The sequence below is a fragment of the Papaver somniferum genome, unplaced genomic scaffold (genome assembly GCF_003573695.1).
Source record: "Papaver somniferum cultivar HN1 unplaced genomic scaffold, ASM357369v1 unplaced-scaffold_10, whole genome shotgun sequence".
Taxonomy (NCBI): domain Eukaryota; kingdom Viridiplantae; phylum Streptophyta; class Magnoliopsida; order Ranunculales; family Papaveraceae; genus Papaver; species Papaver somniferum.
The window spans coordinates 11301396-11329078 of record NW_020618825.1 but is presented as its reverse complement, the minus strand read 5'-3'; the positions used below and the strand labels follow the sequence as shown (position 1 = coordinate 11329078).

General features: G+C 33.9%; 1 protein-coding gene and 1 long non-coding RNA gene across 3 annotated transcripts; one reads left to right on the top strand and one right to left on the bottom strand.

Moving 5' to 3' along the window:
• Nucleotides 1–3449: 3449 nt before the first annotated feature.
• LOC113325952 (protein LURP-one-related 11-like) lies at nucleotides 3450–4238 on the bottom strand. The gene is made up of 2 exons (XM_026573777.1): nucleotides 3995–4238; nucleotides 3450–3893 (listed from the first exon to the last, which is right to left on the bottom strand). The coding sequence occupies exons 1-2, from the start codon at nucleotides 4121–4123 to the stop codon at nucleotides 3531–3533; spliced, it is 492 nt and encodes a 163-aa protein (XP_026429562.1). The 5' UTR covers nucleotides 4124–4238; the 3' UTR covers nucleotides 3450–3530.
• A 19671-nt stretch (nucleotides 4239–23909) lies between these two features.
• On the top strand, nucleotides 23910–26820 carry LOC113326023. Of its 2 annotated transcripts, XR_003348235.1 has the most exons (4): nucleotides 23910–24278; nucleotides 24474–24564; nucleotides 24936–25484; nucleotides 26330–26820. It is a non-coding gene; the product is annotated as an uncharacterized LOC113326023 (long non-coding RNA). The 2 variants fall into 2 exon arrangements; XR_003348234.1 differs by having other exon boundaries at nucleotides 23910–24564.
• The last annotated feature ends 863 nt before the right edge of the window (nucleotides 26821–27683 follow it).

Genomic DNA, 27683 nt, shown 5'->3' with positions numbered 1-27683 from the left:
AAATTTGTCGATGATTCAGCAACAGAAACCTCCCCTACTGCTAAATCTCGTACACCAGTGAAAAGAAGAAGGAAGTCTACCGATGATTCACCAACAGGAACCTCCCCTACTGCTAAATCTCCTACACTATTGAAAAGAAGAAGCAAATCTGTCGATGATTCAGCAACAGAAACCTCCCCTACTGCTAAATCTCGTACACCAGTGAAAAGAAGAAGGAAGTCTACCGATGATTCACCAACAGGAACCTCCCCTACTGCTGAATCTCCAACAACAAGAAGTATGAGTAAGGTTCCTCAGGAAAAAGGTAAATCAAATCAAAAACAAAGCCAAATATGTACTTCATATTGACATGCAATATTCCCAAAACCTAAAATATGTACTGTTACATATTGAAATGTAGTGTTGTTTAACTAATACATACTAAAATTTAGTATGTAAATTTATATGTGTACTACATATCAATATGTTGTCTGCAATTTGTACTTCATTTTGACAAGTTATATGTTGTACCATACTGATATGTAATGTGTACAAAACTTTTTGATATGTAGTCTGCAATTTGTACTTCATTTTGACAAGTTATATGAGTAAGGTTCCTCAGGAAAAAAGTAAATCAAATCAAAAACAAAGCCTAATATGTACTTCATATTGACATGCAATATTCCCAAAACCTAAAATATGTACTGTTACATATTGAAATGTATTGTTGTTTAACTAATACATACTAAAATTTAGTATGTCAATTTATATGTGTACTACATATCAATATGTTGTCTGCAATTTGTACTTCATTTTTACAAGTTATATGTTGTACCATACTGATATGTAATGTGTACAAAACTTTTGGTTTACAAAAACAGCAAAAACCAAGGGAAAGAAAGCAGATGATGCTCCTGAAGCAAAAAGAAAAAGAAAAACAGCAGCGGCAACTACTAAAGCAAAAGGAAAAAAAGTGACAAAGGCTGCTACTCCTTCACCACCAGCAAAGGGGAACAAAATAAAACAAAATAATGCATAATGTCTTATGCAGCTAAAACAAAATAATGCATAATGTCTTATGCATCTAAAAAAAAACTGATACATAACCAGAAAAGTGAGAAAAGTAATGCATAAGACATTATGCAGCTAAAACAAAATAATGCATAATGTCTTATGCATCTAAAAAAAAAACTGATGCATAACCAGAAAAGTGAAAAAAAAGTAATGCATAAGACATTATGCAGCTAAAACAAAATAATGCATAATGTCTTATGCACTAAACAAAATGATGCAGAAGACATTATGCACGTGCATAAAAATCCATAAATCAGAAAAGTGAAAAAAGTAATGCATAAGACAATATGCAGCTAAAACAAAATAATGCATAATGTCTTATGCATCTAAAAAAACTGATGCATTACCAGAAAAAGTGAGAAAAGTAATGCATAAGACATTATGCATCAAAAAAAAAATTAATGCATAATGTATTATGCATCTAAAAAAAAACTAATGCATAACCAGAAAAGTGAGAAAAGTAATGCATAAGACATTATGCAGCTAAAACAAAATAATGCATAATGTCTTATGCATCTAAAAAAAACTGACGCATAACCAGAAAAGTGAAAAAAAGTAATGCATAAGACATTATGCAGCTAAAACAAAAATAATGCATAATGTATTATGCATCTAAAAAAAATTGATGCATAACCAGAAAATACTTCAGTATGTAAATACTTCACTACTGGTGATAGATACTGACATTTTGATATACTTAACAACATATTTCATTATTCGAAAATAACTACAATAACTACATTTTGATAGACTTATAATGTTTCAAAAACCAAAAGATGTTCTAAGAAACAACAAAAACAGTATTTTCAGTACACTTGTAATGTATGTACTGTAAATGAAATGCTTATTAACCAAATTCAGTTGGTACTGACAAAACCAAAAAGAAAAACGGTAGAATAGAACAAGGGCTAGAGGAAAGAATTGTGGAAAAGGAATCTGGAAACATCATCGATATAACATTTTGCTGCATGTTAAAGCCTGTGATAAAAGAAAAAGAGAAATCAGAACACTACTTGTTTAAAAGTACATTGTATTGTATCAAACTTACTTAATTAAGACATTAATATGTATCTGACTGAAATACATACCTGACACAAAATCATTCTTCAGAAAGTTCATACTGTCGGATAAGATTGCATGCAAAGTTCATACTGTCGGTGAGTCAACCAGCTCCACATATTACAGATGCAAAATTTCAAATCCTCTAAAGTTGAAAACGATGTAACCTCATATGCAAAATGATATTGCTTATGGTATACATGAGAATAGATGGAGAAGTCTGGTTTGGGAGCAACGTCAGACATGTTAACCCTGTAAATGATCAAAAAATTAACTAAGTCTCTGAATGGATATAAGTTATACATATTGATATGTATTGGCATCTACTGTATATTGCACGATACATACTAAGAACGCAGGCTATATGTAGTACGTATTGGTATGTAACATGTAGAATAACTAAGTCTCTGAATTCCTATACGTTATACATATTGATATGTATTGGCATCTACTGTATTTTAGTAAGATATATTTGCAGGCTATATGCAGTACGTATTGGTATGTAACATGTAGAATATATTTTACAACGTATCAATATGTTTTGAGTTTCATCTTCTATAAATAGAAGAACTGCAGCTATATCAAAAAGAGAATACAAAATTACTACACGATCTATCTAACAAAACAAACCTATATCAAAAAATACAGTAAAACAAACCTATATCAGATTACAAAGAAACTAAAACAGAACAGCAGCAGAGAAAAGGTGATTATAGTAACATACCTTGTTCGAATCTGAGATTAACCTAATTCGATTTTAAGATACCTAATTGAAACACACAAAAATCACAATGTAAATCGAACGGAAACTGAATTGAACAATGTAAATCATCACAAAACTGAAATCATAAAAGAAAGATAACAATGTACATCATAGACAACTATTCTGATAGAAATCGGATCAGAATAAACCTAATTATTCATCAACATTCCAAGAACAACAGCAGAGGAAGATGATTTACGAGATAAATACCTTGTTCGAATCTGATTTCAAAGCACAGATGATTTACGAGATAATAGCTGTGATGAGCCTAATTGGAAGACGCTACCAGATATTGTGATGAACCAAAACGCAGGAGCAGAGAAAACCAAAGAGAAACAAATCTGAGATGAAAAAAAAGAGAAAGAAACTGAATTTGATTTGTTCGTGGAGTTGCAGAAAGGGTATTTTTGATACTTTTGAAAAACTTGTCTTGTGTGACCCGCACGTTTTGGATTAGGGAATAAATAAGGATGGATTAGAGAGTAACCGGTCATGGGTTTCCTGGACTACCTAGTAATTCCTAGTAAAGACAGTTACCACATCAAAGAGTGAAGGAGGAAAAAATCCACACCACAATAAGGGAGATGGGTCATTAAATTTTTTGTTTAGTGGTTAATACAATGAATCCGGTTAGTGAAAATTAATCTTGTTCTGTTTACATTTTGTGACTAATTAGTCCATGTACAACTATAAGCCCCATGATGAAAGAGTGATCAATATTTGGTTCCACCATCAAACCCATTACATCATCTCCCAACAAAACTCCTCCACTTGATTGTTTTGGTTTCAACTCTGCAATAACTCTTCCTGTTCGGACATCCATTATCTTGCAGGCTAATTTGCTGCTGCTTCCTTTTAATCTCTCCATCCGATAACAATTAGCTCCGGTTTCATCCGACTCCTTCACCGTTGCATCTACTTCCATATTCAAATTTTTCTTAACTTGGAACCACGGTTTATTCCCTTTTGAACTGTTGCCGTATTTGTATCCTTCCCATCTTCCAAATAATCGTAATTTCTGCATAATTGAACATAAGATTAGCAACTTAAACTTCAAATTATAGATAGATGAAGACTTTTTCATGAGTTCATTGTGAGCTAACGTGACTTTGTGCTTACCTTTTTAAGTATAGTGAACAAAACTTTGCCTTTTAAATCCATGAGACAAACTTCATTACAATTCTTATTATCGTAATTAATCGATCCGATAGACGACTTGACCATTGGAATCATACACGGTACAACCATTACCCTGCATCACTAATGATTTCATCCATATTGTAAATATTTCTCTCTTTGATGAAGAACAAGTTGATGATAATGAAGAAGAAAGAACAATATCTTCTTGTGGATAAACCTTAGACATTTTAGACAACTATACAATAGCTAGAGGAGAAGTGGATGGTGATTGAAGAGAAGAAGTGTATGGGTTTATAAATGATTGAGTAATAACTCTAGCTATCTATGACATGGGGGAATGGACAATGATAATGCTACAAAGAAAATGAAGTTTTTATATTGAGTTGTTGAGTCAAATTACATGGTTCTTTTGTAGTTTTTATACTTTTCACATTTAAAACATGAATTTTGAGCAAAAACTCAGAGTTGAGTTGAACCAGAGTGAACTTGGAATAATGATCATACATAATTCATCTTTTGTTTATTTGAGTGTGACTCAGTTTTTTCGAGTGAGAAAAGGATATCTTGTTTGAAGGGATATTATTAAACTCATCTTTACAACCAATCAATGGTGATCTTTTTAGAGATGTCATGGAAGTGGTATCCCACATCAAGCTGTATGGAAATTATACATATATCATCACATGATTCACATCTGCTGTTCAAAAATTGGGTGAAGATTTGATGCTCAACCAAGATCCTTGAAAGCTTTGCTAAATAGTGTATACTCTATATACTCTTTTAGAGCGTCCACAATGGACGACTAAACCCAAATATAGTGTCCAGTTGATAGGCATAGTGGGACGGACCATCGATCAAAATTTGATCAAAGACTAAAATCTAGACCAAATTTGGTCTGTGATCAAGACCAAACCCAAATATAGCCGGGCGTTTATATAGTCCACGCCCCATAACCAGGCGGACGTATAATCCACGTCCCACCCCAGACGGACGTATAGACCACGCCCCACACCAGGCGAACGTATAATGCACGCCCGTCTTTTTTTTTTTTAATCTTTTGTGTGGGGCGGGCTTAATACCTCCGCCCCCCTCTTTACAAACTTCAAATGCATGGGGCGGGCATAATACCTCCGCCCCACTTTTTTTCTTTTTTTTTTTTTTTTTCTACACCGGGCGAACGTATACTCCCCGCCCCACACCAGGCATTGGTATATTCTACGCCCCACACCAGGCGTTGGTATAATGTCCGTCTGACCAAATTTAGTTTTTCCACCGTAGGGTCACACACCAGATTAAACCCAAAATTTGTTTTTTTTTTTCCTCTTTGGTCTTTGGTTATACTCGCACCACTGCAGTTGCTCTTAGGGGGACTCCGTCGTAATATCCACGAGGATATGACCTTTTGTTTAATATCCACGAGGAAAGCAGGATTCAAAAATCTGTTAAACATGGAAATGACTGACGGAAACTTGGATATGCTTTTATTTATCAACTTCACCATACACTTCTTTAAGACACGTGTATGGTGGAGTGTTTAAAAATGTCTGAGAAATTAAAATTTGCCTAAATTATCGGATTGAATTTTTTCTACAACAGACTGTAAAAACCATGTTTTAGCTCTTCGTAGTGAGAAGAGGAACCCCAATGCATACATGAAAATTAATTACTCGGTTTGAGGTATTTGGGTCAGATTGAAACATTTCTTTCGACTGAAACATGGTTGAACTAATAAATAAATTTGCCAACATAGCCTTTGATTGAAATATGCACATGACCGGTGCTAGGAAATCCAGTTGATTGTCTCATTCAAATATACTACAACCAAATTCGAAAGAAGATTCTTAAACATGCCAATTAATTAATATAGGTGGCATACATATGGGCTAAAGAATTTCTAGTGGCTTATTAGTTTTGGAAAAATTAGTCAAAGAAACCAAAACCAATAATTCCTGGGTGAAAAGGACATTTAGATTTTGATACTGTTTAAATGGACAAAAATGTAAAAATAGCCAGGATGTAAATAGTTTCATCCTGCCCATTTTCAAATATTTTTTTTATTTTTAGTTTACATTAGGATGCATCCAGTTTCATCCTTGTTATTTTTTAAGTTTAAGTCAGGATGAATCCAGTTTCATCCTTGCTATTTTTTTGGTGTTCATTTCAACCATACTAATTTTTACTCGTCCATTTGAACCAAGTTTTAAAAATATTTGGACAAATGATCCATTTTCGTTATTGGTTTTGGAAAAATTGATTTGTGGTAGGTTTTTTTTAATTTAGGATTGCTTGAGCATTCCCGGCCACCTCTTAGAGCCTCTCCAGTAGAATGTTTGTGAAGAAAAAAGTCATAATTCACATAGGATCCACAACCATATTTATAAAAAATCATCTCCAACCCATTGATGTGAAGATGATGTGGAAAAAAAATGTTAGACATCCTCTAGGTGAACCTCTAGTTTTAGACATTCTCTTAAAGGATGTCTTCCCATCCTAATCACACTTTTATTGATAAAAATCATTGAAAAATAAAAATGGAAAGGATTTTAACCAATTGTATGCCTACAAATAAGTAAAAAAAATAAAAGAAAACTTTATGGGTTGGAGATAAAATTTTATTTTTCCTAATATTTAGGATTTTATACTCAAAGGATGTTTTAAAAGTGATGCCAGGTATAAAACATCTACGATCACCATTGGAGAAGCTCTTAGTTCCATCGCTCGTTTTGAAAAAAGCTAAGAACTGTGTTTGTAACACCCCACAAAATATCGGCTACCAATTCTCATTTTTCCTTTGGCAGGCTTGAACAATTTTTTGTGCAACTTCGAAGTTTTCTGGGGACTGTTTTCCCTATTTTAGTAGGTCAAGTAAAATTTAACACCCCGTATCTATATATTTTTCTTAATGGTAAAAATACTTTTTAATTTATTATTAATAATTAAGTTAGATAAAAAGATTGTTTTACTAAGATTAGAATATATATTTGATTTAGCGTTGGTATTGTTGGAATTTATGTCACCTATGACATATCTATCATCGAGGAGATCGAGGTGGGATATTCAGAAGACCAAAGACCAAGTCAGTTGCAGATTTCTCTTTACCTAGTCAAGTTTGTTATCTAGGTTTAGGTTAAATGGTTATCCTAATATCTTTAAGTAGAAACCCTATGTAATTGTATCATTATCTCAGATAATTCATCTGATGATCTTAATATATTTCATCCCATATGGTTATGGTTACAGTAATCACTATGTAATTGTATCATTATCTCAGATAATGCATCTGATGATCATAATATATTTCATCTATAGAAACCGACCAGTGATCTTGTAGTCAGCTGGAAAAAATTTCTCTTATGATTACAGTTTATTTTTATTTATTTTTTCTTCCTCTCCAACATTTTGTTCAAAGTCTTTCCTTGTCGACTGTCGTCAATCAGTTTACTTTTGGCAGGGTGTTCAAATCCAAATCACTCTATTTAATTTATTCTAAGAGTGCTTACCAAATGATTTATGGTTATCAGATGGTGTATACATTTTATCTCCAACAACAATCTCTTTTTGTGGAACTCAACTTTTGTCTGATTTCTTCACTCAAAGTCATTGATTATTGGTTTCAGATTTAATTATATCATTATCAAACAGATTGATTGCGAACTTGCTTTTAATCAAATTTAAGCTTCCTTGTTTTCCTCAGAGAAGAATTATGTATGGGACTCGTTGCCTGCACACTGTTAATTTTATTTATTGGGCATCTCAACCATTTTATGGTTCTAATTTTTCGCTGTCATTATTTTTCTCTCGACATGTTTCTCCTTGCCAGACTCACAAATCTTTTTTTTTATAATAAATATCCATTTAATTCCGAATATATCATTCCATATATTTGGATATCTCAAAACTTCCGAACATAGTTCCATGTTTAGTTTTATTTCCTAAAGGATTTTCCATATCTCGGGAGATTTGCATCTTTTCAAAAGTTAGAGTTGTTCACAAACCCATGTGGAAGAAGACACTGAAGAAGAAAAAAACTATATTGCTGGCTTAAATTACTTAAGAAAGTCGGCTCATAGAGTTCAACTGCCAAGGTCCGTGAATGAAGATCAAATGTCATGGTCGAAGTACATCCGACAAAGTTCAAGGTTCCTTTTCAGGGTATCGTTCACACTTCAATTCTCTCTATGTCCAACTTGGGGGGAGGGTATTGGAATATATGGCATATGCAAGTGAGAAGACCAAGTCAGTAACATGAAGCCCAAGTCATTGAAGACCAAGTCAGTAACAAGATTTGTATAATCTAGCTAGATAAGCTTACCTTAGCTAGTCAACATAATTAGTTGGTAATCCTCTAGGGTTTCTGATTATCCTATATTCATATAAATAGGAATATCCATGTAACTGTACTGATGATCAATATTATTCACCCTACGGGGTTTGTCACTAGACGTAGGATTTAATCTCTTGTGTTTTTCTTTTATCTAATCCTTACTCTTAGCATAAATCTAATATGGTATCAGAGCAGGCTATTTGTGTCGAGTCTTTGGACCGCATCTTTACTCCGCGTCACCCGATTTATTTTCCACGTGTTAGACCCAATGAGGCTACAAGTGAAGGGACGTGTTGAGATTATTAGTCTCATATGGTCTGGGAAATCTAAGATCCCGCGGTTTATAACTCTTAGGGCCTCTCCACACATTTCCAATTGGTTTTGAGTTGGATGCCCGTTAGAGCTGGCAAACGGGCGGGCCGGGGCTTGCCCGTTGCGGGTTCCACGGGTTCGGGTTGATACGGGTTGAAACCCGCGGGTTGTCATTTCTTCAACCCGTGCCCGTAACGGGTTTAACCCGCGGATTCACGGGTTAGCCCGCCCGTTTTATACCTTAAGAACATATCCTAAATGAGATCAAATTTTGGAGCCATTATTTAGCTGAAAACAAACACTATATAATCTACATTGTTCTACTAGTAATAATGAATATCGACTACAACATTCCCTTATCGCAACCGCTTAATCTCCTTTTCTCCAGAATGAGCATCCCTCGGTAAGTCTAGCTTTACCTCCAGTTGGTTGGCACAAGACAGTTTGACAATTTCCACATACAACCACTGTTTGTGAGTGACTGAATACAGTTGTTCTGCCTTCAAAAATCCAACAACAACACAAAGATTCAAATATTCATATATTCTCCAAAATCACAAGAAAAACTGAAAAATACAAGTAATAACTACTACTTACATGTTGAAGCATCCTTGGCACTTAATATCTGACAGCATAATTGTTAGTTTTTGTGCCCACTAGACAGCAGTGAAGCGAGACATTCCTTCGTCTTGTATTGCCGACGAGGTTGACTGCTGCCACCCTACATCCATAGTAGTATCCTGTTGGGGTAAAAAGTAAAGTGGCAAAACCTTCTTGCAGAAGAAATGTCGCTGTCACTGCCGAAATCTTCCATACACAAGCAAATTGGCAATGGTGGCAGAAATTCAAGGGAAAAGACAAAAAAAGTTGTTGTCTATCAAAAACACAAAATGCTGAAAACAATACAGTAGCCCCCTTGAGTAGTTGATTGTAATAAACTCACCGGTACTACGACGTTCACTAGCCCCATCTTCTCTGCTTCAGAAGCATTGTAAAATCGAGCTAGAAACCACATTTCACGTGCTTTTTTCGGCCCGACCTGGTAAACCACCACCAGAAGAAAAATAACATGTTAAGGGCTATGATTCCCCCACTGCGCCAGAGAATTCAGTTTCAACACTTACCAAACGAGACATGATGGAACTTCCATAACCTGCGTCAAGACTTCCAACCTGCACAAATCCACCGTAAAAGGTATTTTGAGGAGATCAGAAAAATAATTCTAGTGTGCAATTTCTAGATATGCATTAAAAAATTAACATTCCAAAGAATGCTCATAAAACAAGCATAATACGAGTACCTTTGGACCTGTCTGGCCAAAAACGGCATTGTCAGCAGCTATTGTTAAATCACAAACCATATGCAATACATGTCCTCCTCCAACCGCATAACCTGCAAAGATATGTAGTAAACCTTTTTTGCCTTCTTCAACCATAGCAACGTGATTTCCTTTCACAAGTTTTCTCTTAATCCATGTAAAATACTTTCTGAAACCCGAAGATAAATGAACTTGTAGCAGGTTCTGTGCACGCCGGTTGAAACAACCCACAATTGCAGACATCTCATCGTGGAGAGACGGAAAGAATGTCCCATCACAAACTACAGAATCAAACCATTCATTACAAACCCCAATTAGATGTACAAATAATAACTCAATAAAAAGAATGAGGCCAGAGAACGTTACTCGAAAAGTCTCCGAGACAGTCTGAGTTCACATTTGATCGCAACATCAATTAGGGAGTGTCTCTTAGACTGCAAATGATGTCCTCCCATTAAAGTGATCAAGCAAATTGGAACATTGACATCTCAAAAACATCCAACAAGTTAAAGCGTTTCCAAAATTATTCTCAAATACATACAAACTGAATGGGAAGCAGTTTCGTTGACAGGCAGGCAGGCTAGCAAAAACACAATAGTGGAACTTCAAGTTAGTTCCGAAAAATTGAAATCATCCAATTTTGCAACAATTTCCACAGAAACACAAAAACACAAACAAGCAAATAAACCCAAATCAGATTCAATAAAATGAAATCATAGATAAGAGATTGATAATGATGAAGATGGTGATTAGTACTAGGAGTAGTTACCATGAAGAAGGAGTTTGGGATTGAACCAAACGCTTAAGCTTGTGCCTCCTCTTCTCCAAATCAGGTTTTGGATTCAACAGATCGATATCATTTGAGAGAACCTGAAAAATACAACAACACCATCAGAATCAGAATCATCAATAGAGATGACTAATGAAACGAACAACGAATTAATGAACCACGAATATTCTTACCATGATGAAGAAAACCCTAGAAAGACTTTCGTTTCCTTCTTCTGAGCCGCAGCGGAGATTTTAGGTTTTGGAGGAACTGAGAAATTTTTTGTTTGAGGAGTTATATAAGAGAGAAGTTAGATCTTACGATCTCAGCCGTTGATAGCATTACGGGTTTACGGGTTCAACCCGCGGGTTCCCGGGCCGGGACGGGTTAACCCGTTTACTCACAAGCCGGCATTTCTCCAACCCGAACCCGGCTTGTTTTGAAACCACACGGGCCGGGCACGGGTTTTCACGGGCCGGGCACGGGTTAACCCTCGGGTTTTGGCTTGTTTGCCAGCTCTAATGCCCGTATTCTAACATGGTTCACCCTATGGGTTTCATCCTTGGACGTAGGCGTTAGTGCCGAACCACGTTAATCATGTCTCCATATTGATTTTGGTATGTATATTTTATTTATTTTGTTTTATTTCTTTATCATTGATTAATTGTAATATTGTTTGTCTTGATCAATGATATCCACCTTAAATTTGATCTACATATCAAAATTTAAGATGGTACCAGAGCAGGAAAAGATCCTGACCAAATTTGCTTCCGCTTTCTAGTTTTTCTTTTTTTCTTCCCAAACCCTATTCGTGCTAGTAATAGTGTTCTTCATATTAAACTAGTGTTTGTTGTTGCAGCTCTTCAATCGATATATGTCTCAGTCGATTTTATATGTTCTTTCGATGATGTTCTATCTTTTCCTATTTGTGGTGTTCATTATAGCGGTGTCACCTAAATAACTAGGAGAGTCTACATATTTCGATGAGTTTTTCACCGTCTTTTCTTTATTAGGATCATCATTTTTTTCTATCATCAAGATCAATCGATGCTTCTTCCGCTTCGTTTTCTCCAATGCAATATTGATCACCCGTTGAATTTTTCGCTAAATCACTGTTTCAAGATCCATGTTTCAATATCAAAGGTTTGAATCATCTTTTCTGTTTTGTATTTTATATAAACATATTTGGGTTTTCTGTTTAGATATTAGTGAAGTCTATTTCAAATAGGGCTACACAAAACAAACCTATATCAATTTCAATTCTATCGATACCCATTTCTTCTTGATCGGTGTTCTACGCCTCACATCGTGTTTTGTATCTTATTATTGTGGTTCTTTTTGGTACATCTAGATTTCGTCTGTTCCTAATGCATCAGGGATATTTATATACTTTTGGGTCTCTTAAATATTGCTCATGGTATGGTTGTAAACAGCAAAATCCAGTTAGTTTAGGATTTGAATCAGTTGTTATGTGCCGTGTAAAAGTGTGATGAAAGGGAGATGCAAACAGTGTTACAAGTGAAGTATCATTTTGGGATTGACACTACAAGCCCTCCATTAAGCATTAGTCTTTTTCTGCTTTCAAGATCATATGGCGGAACTGAAGGCTTTGCGAAGATTAGTTTTATACACTAGTGCTACCGGTGTTTCTCATTTCAACGAATTATAAGCTATTGGTTTTCTGTATGAAGACTATTCTCTACCTTATTACGAGTTCAAGTTGTACACTTCAGTTTATTCCGTTTTCAACTTAAGGGGGGGTGTTGGAATATGTGTCACCTATGACATATCTACCACCGAGGAGATCGATGTGAGATATTCAGAAGACCAAAGACCAAGTCAGTTAGAGATTTATCTTTACCTAATCAAGTGTGTTATCTAGGTTTAGGTTAAATGGTTATCCTAATATCTTATAAATAGGAACCCTATGTAGTTGTATCATTATCTCAGATAACTCATCTGATGATCATAATATATTTCAAGTATAACAAAATTATTAAGATTATTGATCATCTGAAGAAAAAAAGTAAGACAAGAAGAATTTTTGGAAAACTTTTTCAAAAACTATATCTCGAGACTTTTGTATTCAATATGAGTGATTTGAAAGCTAATTTTGAGGATTGTGAATTTCCAATTCATAACGATTTAGTAATGAGTGATTTATGAAAATGGAAACTTTTAAAGGGTAAATCAGTAATATAGTTGTAGGTTCGGTTAGAAAAATAGAAGCACATGTATCCGAACATCCTCTTTAAGAGAATTTCATACTAGGTTCGTCTAGAAAAACAGAAAAATATGTAGCCGAACATTTTCTTTAATTGTGTGTGGAATAGGTTCCGCTTGGAAAACTCAGGAACAACTAGCCAAATCTACAACTAAGATAAAACCAAAACACACATTCACAGAGTTATGTTCGGTAGTGTCGAGACCACCATGTTCTTAGCCGAACCTAAGATTAAACCAAAACATACATTCACAGAAATTTTGGATAGGAAATTTGAAAGTTCTCCTAGGAATATTTTCTGTGAAATAGCCGAACATACATTTACAAAAAGTTCGGCTAGGAATTTTTTTTCCTGAAATAGCCCATTTGTTCTTCATGTTCCATTAGGTTCGGATCGTTTGACTAGAGTTTCTCATAAAAATCTTAGCCGAACTTCTCTCTGCAACTTCAATTTTTATGATTAGTACTGAATTTATGAATCACTTTATGATTAGTAATGAATTTATCAATCACAAATGTATAATCAAGACACGGTTTAGTCTGAAAGTCCTTCTGATGTACAAATTTCTAAAATATGGATTTTAAACGATTATTAAAATGGAAGAGAGAACGAGATAAAAAGATAATAATTCAAAATGGCAATAGGTTAGTAGAAAAAATATATTTTTATGTTTGTTAATTAGAGTTTTAATTAGGTTATTGGTTTTGAATTAGGTTTAGGTTAATTTAAGTAAGGAATAACTAGGTCATTAACTATGATCAGGACACCTCTAAGCTCATCATAATGGATGGTCTAAATGGATAACGGTATCCTGAGCTAAGAGGTTCCCAAAACACCGTTCTTTTTCTTGGAACAAAAGAATACCCCTTGGGAAGTTTCTTTTCGATTTTTACAAACAAAAGAGTCAGGAGCTAAGTTGGAAATCAACATTCAAAACTAGAAGCAAAAAATTTTACTCTTTTATGAGGAAAAATATTTTAGCTTCAAACTCATGAGATTAACTTCTTTCTTCTGGAATCCAAAGACTAAACACCCACTTAATTTTCATGCAAACTAAATTTTACAATTCAAAAATATAGCTTCTCGATGTTATGAATGAGGCAACCAACAATTATTGATTTCACCTTATTGTTTTATCCTTGCACTTAGATTTTTGTTTACCTGATATGGACGAAACAAATGGAGATCAGTCAACTTGGTTTTTCTTAAAAAATTCTTTCTAAATTTTTTGACATAAGGTTAAAATGTATTGATATTAAGATGTAACAAGGTTACATGCAGTCTATTATTACTTTCCAATGAGTGATTAAATCCGTGAAAAGAGTTGTTCTAAACCAATTTCCGGCAGATCTCCATAAGTAAATGAAAAACTTAATTTTATTAATCACCACAGATCCAGGTCTTTGGTTTTTGGATGCCATTGTTCTTCTGTTTCGTTCTTTCCAGACTGCCCAGCAAATGACGAAAATCAATAGTGGCTATATTCTCCTTCCTCTGTTTCTTTCTCTCCTGAATTTCCAAGCCTTTAGTTGCCTATTTATGGAACCACATTGTACCCATTTTACATTATACTCTCCAATGAAATAGCACCAGATCTTGTGCACATAATTACAGTGAAGAAAGAGATGGTTGACTATTTCTGGACAAATACTACAGAGAGAGCAATTGGCATTTTGAATTGTACATCCTCTTCTTAGTAGATTATCTATAGTGGGGACAGCAGTGTAGGATATTGAGCACATATGAAATTGGAATTTGAAAGGGTCAAAAATGCACCCATATACAGTGGAAAGCTATATAATCGTGTTGAAATTGAGTTTGAGTTTGAGATTGTTGTACCAGCCAGTTGTAGCAGGACTTTATTGTAAAGCCTCCTGCACTAATAATGTTGACTTCGTCTTACTGATCAGTCAAAGATGGAGGAGTACCCAATACTGCAAATAAGTCCACCATTTCATGTATATCTATATTCTTTAAGTTTCTGCATAGCTTTAGATTCCATTTTCCACCACTTCCTGTATAGATGCGTTTTTCTGATATGAAATCTTGAAGATTTTAGGGAAGCTTTCTTTGAATGTAAGATTATCCTTCCATTTATCCCACCAAAAATATATTGAAGAGCCATTCCTTAATTCAATTGTTTACATTTCCTGTTATGTGTTTTTTTCTGTATGCCAGACCAAATACATCTGCCTTGCGGTAAAGTTATGTTTTTAACCCATAAATATTCTTCTTTACGTGTGTAGATGAATTCTTTTTAAATTCAAGTATAATGATTCATATTCTCATAGAAATTAGACATACATAATAATTTCTTCCAGAAGCCTTGAAAATCAGTCTTAGAATTGTGCTACTTTTTTGTACTTTTTTTTCACCTAGCTAGTTCGGGGCCTAATGTGATTATTTGGGGCCTATGAATTTCTTCAACCAACCTAAAGAGAAGGATATGGGGTGTCTGAAAGATGATAAAATACTAAATTAACCTTTAAAGAAACCTTAATTATTCTAACACAAATACAAATACAAAATCATAATCACTTAATTAACAAATACAAAAATCATTAATCAAAACTCATTTTTTTTCAATTTCCATCACATTCAAAACTAAAACCTAATCATTCACAAACAACAATTGAATTCTAATTTCTTTTTGGATTTTGAAAAAAAAACTTGAAAACAAACAATTCAAGTGATTGAGTTAAATCCCTTTAATCCATTCCATATAAGAGGAACTCAACAATGATTTAACTCTAAATCTTTGAACTTCACTCATCAAATTTTCTGAAAATCAACCCAGATCGGCTTATGTGTGCACTGAATTAGTATGATTTTGGTTGATGTTACAAGAAATCGGTTTTCATTATACACCTACATAAACTGATTCTGGGTTGGTGTGATATATCAACCGATTATGGGTTCAAGTTCGGAATTGTAGAGAAATCAAGAATCAGACTATTCGTGCGTCTATATAATTCGATTGTTACTGTTAACGGCTATTTTATTTTATTTTAAAATTATATTCGTCGGTCCTTTGTATATATAAAGAGGATAGCATATTATCAATAATACACTACCTTATTCAAAGAAATGTTTCTCCGTTGTTAATTTTTTTCAATTGAAGATGTCAAGTCCATCATTATCAACTACCAATTCAATCAAACATATACTTAGAAGATGCAAGCGCACAACCAAACCAATTGCGGCAATGGAAGAAGAGATACGCAAAAGAAGCGAACAAATAACTACAAACGCAACTTCGTCTTCATCACCTAACAAATACATTAATGTAATGGATGAAATGTTAAGCAAACAAATAACTACAAAAGAAACCATATCATCGTCATTGGCTGCGGAAAAATATGAAGAGACACTTGAGGCAAAGAAACGAGGTCAAGATCAATTCCAACTAAAGGAAAGATTGAAGAATGTTGAGGAAGAGACCGAATGGGTTAAAAACTATTACATAGTCAAAGATCTTCCCAAAAAACATCAACATGAGAGTATATTTTGGATTCAAGTTGGTTGGGGTCCTTCCGTTAAACAGATGAGCAAGAAACTATGTAGGCTTTTGTTTACCGAGGGTTCGAATCCCTCTCTTTCCTTACCGAACCCTGTAATTATGAACCAACCCATATTTGTTCAAGGACGAATCATGTTAGTAAATTATGCCTCAAGTACAACGAGTTTCTCGCTCGAACAGAGGAGACAGGTTCACGGCACAGGATGAATATACCACTTGGATAGGAGAGCGATTTTATCATTTCGAAGCGGCATTGATAGTTTAAGCTCACACTAAGAAATAGAACCATGAAAGTTTAAATTTTAAGAGTTTATGAAAAGTGGAAATGGTCCATAATCGGATCATGTTAGACCATATGTAATCTGATTATTGAATTTAAAATTATCTGTTTTTCTGTAACTTTTTTTTACCAGAATCATATTACATTTTCGTCCACAAGGACCTATTCTGAATGAATCCCAGGCAACTTCTGTTCGGAATCGGTTTATAAGAATTCCATCGTAGACTAATTCCTATTTGAATTCAAAATCGGTTTATAGTAGTTCCAGTATAAACCGATTCTGAAAAAGCTGTTGCTTACTACCTTCAAAATCGGACTTTAAAAACTTTTAAAAAGACCGATTATGTTACAAATTTCATGAGTCAAACGTATCCAAAAAAAGACAAATCACTTTCATTCATTATGCTTGGTTCCGTTTGCAACATACAATATATGAAAGCAATAAAATATAAGCATCTGATAGTTCAAGTTCTTAACAAAAGGAAAATGCTGGACTATGTCTTCCCAACGCTTCATGTTGGGGTCATATTTTTCAAGCCATTTCTTGGTGAACTCTGAGTTATAATGAAACCTACACAGCGGTGGTAATGGACAATCTTCACGTAGCCTAAGACCAATATAATGTATGTTGTTAGGGTTGAATAAAACAATTCTCCGATCCTTAAGCGATTCATCCCAAATGGTGTACTTGGGGGCGTATGTAAAATATGTTCCCTGACCAAATAAATGAACAACGCAACTCCACGTTTCCGCTAGGAGATGACCACATAGAGGCATGCTCATCCAATACTCCGGGGTAATTGCTCCACCTCTCGCACAAACAAGTTCCAAACGACCATAACTTGAACGACGACCTAAAACTATTGCGCATTTGATCTCTATGCCATTGTCTATAAACCATTGCTTTGCATCGTTTCTTTCTTTCCATTCCAAATCGGTGCAATAGTGGGCAGAGGTATCAGGACTCAACAGAGATACGTGTTTGGGCTGATCTTCATCGAACGTCGCAACAATCTACAACATACATGGACAAGTTAACGATTTAGAATCGGTTTATGTGTCACAGTCGAGACAACCGATTGAGAAGAATCGGATTATATGAGCAAATATAAAGTCCGATTAAGGATTTGATGTTATCAGAGAAAAATTCCCAAATTTCACAATCGGTTCACGTTGCATAACATGTAATCCGATTTTCGTCCTCATTTTTCCTGAAACATTTCGTCTTCACAATAAGATTACATATATATGTAAATGAATCGATTGTGAACTTTGTGTATGTTACGTGAACATCCAAGTAAAGGAATCGGAATATGTACATCACCAACAAAAAACGATTTTCGTCACGTACCCAACGCGCCAAAAATTTACTACAATCGGGTTATATGGTGATGAACAAGAACCGATTATGGTACCCAATTTGGGGATTTTACCAGAATCGGTTTATGTGGTAATATCGAATAAACCGATTCTGAGATTTTTTTTGTTGTTGAAAATTTTCCCTTTTTGGGCGATCGAGACGTGCAAATACATGTTCGTAGATCGTTACAACTTATACCTGCCCATTGGAAGCATTGCCACCTTCTTCTTCCCGGCGATATTGTTCTTGTGCTTGAATAATATCCTCAAGCATTCTTTGGTTGATATGCTCTTCTTCATTCAACAAATTATCCAATTCGGTAGGATCGAAATCAACATTATCTGATGCACCCACTTCTTCATCACTACTAGAGTCTTCATCGTCGCTATAAAAGTTTCATTTTGCTAAGAAAATCACGAACCCTAGTTTTTTTTTCCCTCTACTTCTTCTTTCCCTCCAAACCTTAGAAGAGAAAATGAATTTCTACTCCAATCCTAACACTATAATCAAACTCAAACACTAATTAATTTAACTAATACTAACTTAATTAATCATTACTAATGAATAAAGGTATACTAGGCAATCACATAAATAGATGGATAAGAGATTTCTAGAGATTACTTCTTAATGACACTAGTTTCATCCTTTTTATTTTTTAGTCATAGACCCCAAATAATCACACTAGCCTCCAAATTAGGCAGGTTTTTTTATTTACATGTTTTATTACTCTCTTTGTATTTATTTTCTTCCATTTTCGTCCTCTACACTAATTCGGAAAATAGGTCATTTGTCCAAATATTTTTAAAACATGGTTCAAATGGACGAGTAAAAATTAGTATGGGTGAAATGGACACTAAAAAAATAGCAAGGATGAAACTGGATTCATCCTGACTTAAACTTAAAAAATAGTAAGGATGAAACTGGATGCATCCTGATGTAAATTAAAAATAAGAAAAAGTATTTGAAAATGGGTAGGATAAAACTGTTTACATCCTGGCTATTTTTACATTTTTATCCATTTAAACAATATCAAAATCTAATTATCCTTTTTCACCTAAAAATTGTTGATTTTGATCTTTTTAACCAAGTGTGTGATACTAATTCCGTCCTTTGTTCCATCTTGATACTTAGTGTCGGCCTGATAAATGCGAGCTGTTTTGTTCTTTTGTTTCCTTGTAAACTGAATAAAATTAGAAATAATGTCTTTTGGGGGGTGTTTCTATTCCTTGGTGCTCTCAACGTAGTGCTTGGCTCTAAGAGCTTAAAAAAAGGGTTTTACGTTTTCGTAAGGGTGACTCTTGAAAGGGAACCCCATTATAGAAAATTAGAAATATGTGAGAGTTAAGAAAGTACTAGTGATGCACTTCTGATTTGTTTATAAGTTAAACTAATGAAGGACATATTGTACGTACGTACGTAGCTTTGTTGTTGTTGGACAAACTGATTATATAATTGGTGCTAATTTACTTAATCGTGTCACTTTATACTAGATCTTACGTACTAAGGCTGTCTACCGGAGACAGTGTGTGAGTCACCATTCACCATGGAGCATGAGCAACTTGTTATTCGTTATTTGTATAAAATAGGCGATATCAAATAGTAAACCATTGCTGATATAACCGGTTCTACCAGATGCAGAAGTATGTAAACTGTTCAAAAACAATATTTTCCTCTCTTTTTTAATAACTGTTATTATGCATTTTTCTCCAAAGATATCGTTTAGTGGTGCATACAAAGATCAAAAAGAAAAGTTCAATACTGTTAACTTAATAATTTGCAACTACTTTACTCATTAAATGGGCCGAAAGAGCTAGGTCCCCTCTTCTCTATATCCAACTATCAATCTAACATAATCCAATCGTAATCAGGATACCCCTTATAAAATCACGCAAGATGGGACTATTGTTTTGTATGCCTAGAAAAATTTAGGTATGCCCAAAAATCTTAACTTTTCTTGACAGAGAAGAGAGGGAGAGGATGTACGCATAAAATGAATAAGTGAGTGATAATGCAATGGTGACTGATCATCCAGCCCACCATGCATAGTTTTATCTATCTATCAATGCCGAGGATAATAGTCTTCCATTGTTAATAAACTGCACTGCATAATGAAAATTAAATGTAAGATGATAAGCTTCGATCTTCACTTGGTGTTGTCATGTAATTTTGCATTGAATGTTGTTCATGGAATTTAACACAACTAAATCAAATATCCGCCGATTCCGTCAGGCTATACGTAAATACTGATCCGATACGATACGCTACATGAACCGAACCGATTTTATATCGTTTAGGTACGTGTCAGCCTGTATCGGACCCATCCAACATTTCCAGCATGGGAAACACCCTTAACAACCACACATAATGATAGAACCCTCTTTTAGCATCAACCTTCCTTGACAGGGAGATAAGAGAAGAGTCAATGCACAGGATGGAATGTATAAAGTGAATGAGTGAGTCAACGACAATGGCTCACTAGGTTGTTGGTTCAACTAGAATCCAACGCGCACATAGTTGATGGTTTAAAACGAGTTAAGCTAATTGGAAATATGGATGAGCTTTGCTCTTTTATATTGAGTTGTTGAGTCAAATTACATTGCTTCTTTTGTAGTTTTTTTTTTAATCTTTTTCACATTTAAAACATGAACTTCGAGCAAAAACTTAGAGTTGAGTTGAATCAGAGTGAACTTGGAATAATGAGCATAATCACTCACTTATTTATTTGAGTGTGACCAATGTAGTTAATATCGGATACCGGTTTGTCTCGACCAGGGACCGGTACACTGGTACAACATTGTACCGGGGAGATTTCGGTTTCAAATATCGGTACAAAATCGGTTCTAAATTCATCATAATATATAGTTCTGACATCAAAATTAGTTATCCATCATAATATATAGTTCCGTGAAAAATAAATACCCATTAAAATTTCTGCTACCGTGTTAACGAGGTACTCAATTTATTTTCCCGGACTATTTCAAAAACAACATACATTGTATTAACTATTAACTATTGGGTATACCAGCCAACAAAATTTAAACACCCATTGAAGCGCACGCCGGGATGCAAACACAACAAGATACGGAATATGCTTTCAAATATCGGGAAAACAAGCCAGCTTTATGTACGTGTGTAATTTTCTTTCTTTTCCCAAATGGTGATATGTGTGTAGTACAACCTGGCACATCCCCAAAAGTCCAAGTGTCCCATTGTTAAGTTAACAAACCATAAAGTAAGAAAAGAAAAGGAAAAAGATGTTCTCAACCTCTGTCCGTCTCCTTCTTTTTAACTCATCTCCTCTTTTGCTTCTGTAAGTGTAAGTCCTGTAAATACATTGAATGAAAATATTCTAAAATCAAACAATACATGATAAATGGAAATATGGGTCATCTTCTAAACTCATATTTCCTTCACTATGTACCAAATCTTAACCATAAAACCACCAAATCAAGATAAAATATTAATCGATATTGTTTGTGGGCTGAGGTTTTGATTATCAAATCTCTGCTAGTACTATGAAACTAGTTTTTTTTGATGGTTGACAACAATGTTTACCCTAATGTTCAACAACAAATTCCTAAAATATCAAATATCGGGAAGATCCGGAAGACCGGTGGTATCGTTTTCGTCCTTACCGGCCGATATTATCGGCAAAATATCGTATCGCGATATTGTTGTTTCCGTTTCGCTCTACCACCGATACCGGTAATATCGCCGATATATCGGCCGGTACGGACGATATTGATTACATTGAGTGTGACTCGGTTTTGTCGGGTGAGAAAAGGATATCTTGTTTGACGGAACATTTTTAAACTCATCTTTACAACCAATCAAAGGCGATCCTTTTAGAGATGTCATGGAAGTGGTACCCACATCAAACTTGTACGGAATATATATGATATATTATCACATGATTCACATCTGCTGTTCAAAAATTGGGTGATGATCGGATGCTCAACCAGATGATTCTAATAGGACGACGATGAAAAACTGCGTATCTGTCCGTCACATTTTCATCAAATGATTTGGACTCTCTGTTTTCTGAAAACAGCGTTCTTCAAGGTTAAGAAGATGAAATCTTGGATCGGTTAAAACAGTACCAGCCCTGTAAACAAACAATTCGACCCACCAATTTTTGAGGTTCATAAAACCCAGTTCCGTAATCATTTAATTCATAATTTTTCTTCTTCTTCTCCACCTCTGGTTAGTAGCGCGAGCAAAATAGTTGGAATCGTTTCTCGATCCTATTCGGTTAGGGAGCTTGGAACAAGGAGCAATAAATTCAGATTTGGAAATCGCCAAAACTCGGTCTATTACTCGGAATGTATTTATTAGAGACTTATATATTGCTGCTCATAAATCATAATTTGTACCTAATTAAAACTAAAATTGTAACACTATCGTTTAACTAAGTGTGGAATATTTTATAATGAACGTATTTTATCATGTATTTGGAGGTTTTTCTATTTGATAACTCCCATATGAGGGGTTACGAAATTTTTTTATTCTTATTTTAGGCATGCAAGGCCAACTCGGAAAAATCGTTAACTCGTTTTGCTCAAAAATCGTTTCAAATCGGAAAAATCGTCCGCCTTAATCGCGAAAAATCGGAAATCTCCTCGGTCATATAGCCTGTAGCGATTACTCGGAGACTAATCGTCCTTGGAGAGCGATTTTGACTACACTAAGTGCGAGTAATGTTGGGATATACTTCCTCCGTCCCAATTAATTGAGCTATTTGGTTTTAATTTTTGTCCCATAAATAATTGAGCTATTTCACTAATCAAATTGACTCATATGTGTTTGTTTTTCAATTTACATTTTTAGCATACAAAGAAGGGTTGAGATTGAGACACTGATTTAAGATTTTCAATCTACATTTCCAAGGGTCCAAATCGTGTCACATATTTCAATCTCCACTTCACCCTCCCAGTGTCATTTATTTGAAGTTATTCTTCACATTCAATATGAAACCGTTTCTTTTATTGTAAATTAAACTCCCTCTTAATTCATGCTTCAAAAAAATTGATTATTTTTTTTCATCTTTTTCATTTTTTTTTCTTCTTCGTCGTCTTTTTTTTAATCAAAAAATAAATAAATCAAAAGATCTTCTTATGCCCATAATATTTCAATTTCTCCATGTGTAAAATATTTCGACCAAAGAAGATCTCTTTATCATCCACTAGATATTGAAAAGACTATTTGTTATTATATTTGTTCTCTTATAGTTTGTATTTTTTTTATAGTTTATCAATTTTCATCTAAGTTTCTTTTCATCCAATTGGTGTTTTTAAATCTGGGTTATTGAAAATGTTTTAGATTTTTTATTTTTATTTTGTGGTTTTAGGGTTAATTTGTGTAAAGATTAGATTAACGCTCATTAGATTCATCAAATGGTTTTAAAGCACGGTAGCTGCAGCGTTTAAGATTTTCAATCTATATTTCCAAGGGTCCAGATCGACCCACATATTTCAATCTCCACTTCACCCTCCCGGTGTCATTTATTTGAAGTTATTCTTCACATTCAATGTGAAACCGTTTCTTTTATTGTAAATTAAACTCTCTCTTAATTCATGCTTCAAAAAAAATTAATTGTTTTCTTTCATCTTTTTCATTTTTTTTCTTCTTCATCGTCTTTTTTTTTAATCAAAAAATAAACAAATCAAAAGATCTTCTTATGCCCATAATATTTCAATTTCTCCATGTGTAAAATATTTCTACCAAAGAAGATCTCTTTATCATCCACTGGATATTGAAAAGACGGTTTGTTATTATATTTGTTCTCTTATAGTTTGTATTTTTTTTTATAGTTTATCAATTTTCATCTAAATCTCTTTTCATCCAATTGGTGTTTTTAAATCTGGGTTATTGAGAAATGTTTCATATTTTTTATTTTTAATTTGTGGTTTTAAGGTTAATTTGTGTAAAGATTAGATTAACGCTCATTAGATTCATCAAATGGTTTTAAAGCGCAGTAGCTGCATCGTTTTCGACTTAATGTTTGTATTTCTCTCTGCTCTCTGAATTAGAATTTCATTTTTAAATTTGTATGGTGAATATTTTTATTTTCCCCCAATTAATTTTATTTTAGATTATTAAGTTTTGTTTGAATTTGATTTTGTGCATCCCACTTCCTCTTAGCAAGAATTATAAAGGTTGATTATTTTTCAAGTTCTATATTTTATTGTTAATCCTGTAGATTTACTTTTTGGTATGATTTCCAAGGCTCACTTGAATTGTTAATACGTGAGCACTGCCGGTTGATTTAGCTTTTAGTTCATCGTACTTCTTTTTTTGTTTATAGCAATCTTGCCGGCTTTAGCTAACCCAAAAATTTTCACTTTTTGTAGACTTCGAATATGGTCAAATTGAAGTTGATTCTACGAACCAAATACCGATAAATAGACATTTTTTGTATCCAACTGCACAAATCATTTTAAGGTATTATATTATAATGTGAATAATTATAGAGGCGATCCAACTGGTAGATTAGGTTCTTTGATTTTCTTATTTTGATTTAACAAAAATGACGTTTCAAACATTTATAAATTAGTCTTACTTTGTTGTCCTTCGTTTACTTTGACACTTTTGGATTTACAATCTTTGGTCCATTTTTGTTGTATTGGTAGCTGTTTTTCTTTTGTTGTATTTGTTGTTCTGGTGGGTATGTGATGATTTTAGTCCTTTTTTTACTTGAGTTAGATCTGTTAGCAGTCTAATTAATTTCTGAATTTTAGGTTAGCTTATAAAATATTTTAAAATCTTGCCTTTGCATTTTGTTCTATTATCATTCCAATTTTTCAAATTTGCAGGTTCCTCGAAACTTTTTCGGATATGAAATACCTGCTAAATCAAGGGAGAAGGGACACAGGTTGGTTTTCTCTGTCGAGGTAAATACCAATATTTGATTATATACATTGAGGTTTGGTAAAAATCTTTTCATTACGTATTAATTCTGGATGAATTTAGCACTGCTAGAGTCCATTGTAGCAATGTTCACGAAGTATAATATAGGATATCGTTATTATTAACATGTTATTTAGGGGGTTTGCGCAAGGTCATATTCGTTTGCCAGATATATATAAGGTCGGGTGAAAGGTTTATTCGCGTTTCTGTACTGTTGGTTTCACTACAAGCTACTTTTGGACCCTTAATACCAATATTTGAGCTTGGATGAAGTATAAAAGTTCAGTATTTTTTTCCAGGGACCTACTATATGTTCATTTCGTACAATTCTCAATAAGTTTTAAGCTCAGTTTTGTATAACACCACATAGGTTGGAGAAAATGTAAATTATCATTATGTGAATGCTTTGACAGAAGGTCTACAGATGTTGACAGGAACAAGGAAGTTATAGAATTGTAAGTTTTCTCATATCATTTGGCTCTTTTAACTCTTTATGCATGTACTTCGAAATAATATATTTTATTATTAGAGATCCAACACCCAACACATTGTTTCTTGCAACAGTCTCTATATTTCAATTTTGACAGGATAACTGAAAGTCAGAGTTTGTGTTATTAGTATGTTACCTGATAATTATACCGATATCAGTCTGTGAAATCTGTTTGTTGGGAATTCGCTGAACAAGGAAAAGCTAGAAAATATTTTATGAAAAATATGTTGGTGGTGTCCAATAGCAACATAGAATATGAATTGCGATTGTGGTGCCGAACGTCGGTTGGTTCAATAAAGTTCAATTTTGTTAGGGAATAAAATCAGTAATCAGTTGCTTGATGATTTATGTTCACGGTAAAATGATGGATGAAAAAAAATAGATGGTGGCATGTGTCCTGTTAATTAATGAGACTATAACTAAATCTTACATCTCTTTCCAATATCGTACTTAGTTCCCTTTTTTTTTTTATTCTGAAGTTCCTATGATTCAATCGGGATAAGATCATATTGAGTTAGTGTGTCACTTTCTTATAGATTAATCGTTTGAAATCAATTATGTAAAGTAATTTATTTTGATATTGTAACAAATTAGAAAGCATGTACGATAGCTATGAAGAATTTCCTTAGGCACAATCTTTCCTTATAAAAGTTAATTTGTAATATTATTTCATAATGAATATGGATATGCAACTGGAGAAAGTTTGGAACACCAACAACAGTCTCACATCAAGCTACTCTTTAAATAAGCTATTAAATTTCATGTCGTTTTAATATAATGTGGAACTGATATTTTTCTCAATTTATACAGGTGAACTATTGGAACTCATGCTTTTGCAAATATTTTTTTCCGTTTGATCGTTGTCATGTTGATCTCGATGAAAGATTTTCCTAAAAACAATCCACTTATACAGATATCGGCAATCATTCTAGGTGTGGAATGGGTTATCTTAAATAATTGGTTAGACATAGGTTGAATTTGGCCTCATGTAGTCATCAAGCATTAATGTTCCTTTCAAGGTTATGTACAAAATGGTGTGTGTACCTGTATTTTCTTTGATTTCTGAAGTAAGTTGGATGTTAATCCTATATTTTTGTATGCATAGGCAAAATTGAAAAAGCGTGTATGGAACCGCGACATGTTGGATTTTGGGAACATGAACACCAGCATATGCATCACCTCTTATATTCTTTTTCTCCATGTATACAATTTTAGAACTTTTGTTCCAAAGTTTCAAAGAACTTTGTAACGGTATTGGAATAGTATGGGGTAGTAGTCATGTAAAAATTGTTGTCGTTCAATTTTAATGTTTCCATATTTTACAAATATTTACGTAAAATTCCACATTTCCGCCATTTATTAGAGCTTTACATATTTTTGGTTAATTATTAGTTTAAAAATATGCATTAAAAACAAATTTAATTAAGTATGCTTCATGTAGGAAAAAATGACACAATGTAATAACACTGGAGTTAGATTTAACAGGACATATGTCGAAATACGATAAGAAACAATCGTTCGGCAACACCGAGAACAAATTAAATCATGTGCCGTGTCATATCCTAGTATATAATACAAAACAGAAGGGGTTTTTGAGCCTTGGACGGTCGGATAACATTTTGAGAGACAAACAGGTGATCCGACCATCCTAGTATTATCCCAGAAAAAGAGATCTAGCGATCGTGGTATTTGTAATATATTATCAATGACATCTCAAAACAGAAGGATTTTTGAGCCTTGGACGGTCAGATAACATTTTGAGGATCCAATCCCTCCCTCTATTGATTGTGTATAATATATAATACATTATCTATAATACAAAACAGAAGGGGTTCTTGAGCCTTGGACGGTCAGATAACATTTTGAGAGACAAACAGGTGATCCAACCATCCCAGTCTTATCCCAGCAAAAGAGATCTAGCGGTCGTGGTATTTGTAACCTCTTACGAAAATATTGATAACCTTCTTGATTAGTTCCTCATCAATTGAAAAAATAAATGTGCCATTAAAAAAATAAAATGTTACAACCATAGAAAAATAAAAATAAAAATTTGAACCATATCTTTAAAAAATCAAATTAGTCACCCTTCACCAATTTGCAAAACACAAACAACATATTCTTTTAGAAAATAAAATAATTTTCATTATGGAAAAGACGGAAAAAA

Bases quoted from the DNA above. Each gene is read 5' to 3' on its own strand.
- LOC113325952 (XM_026573777.1), bottom strand. From the start codon at position 4,123: ATGGTTGTACCGTGTATGATTCCAATGGTCAAGTCGTCTATCGGATCG. The intron at 3,894-3,994 runs GTAAGCACAAAG...TCAATTATGCAG, and splicing joins TGTTCACTATACTTAAAAAG to AAATTACGATTATTTGGAAG.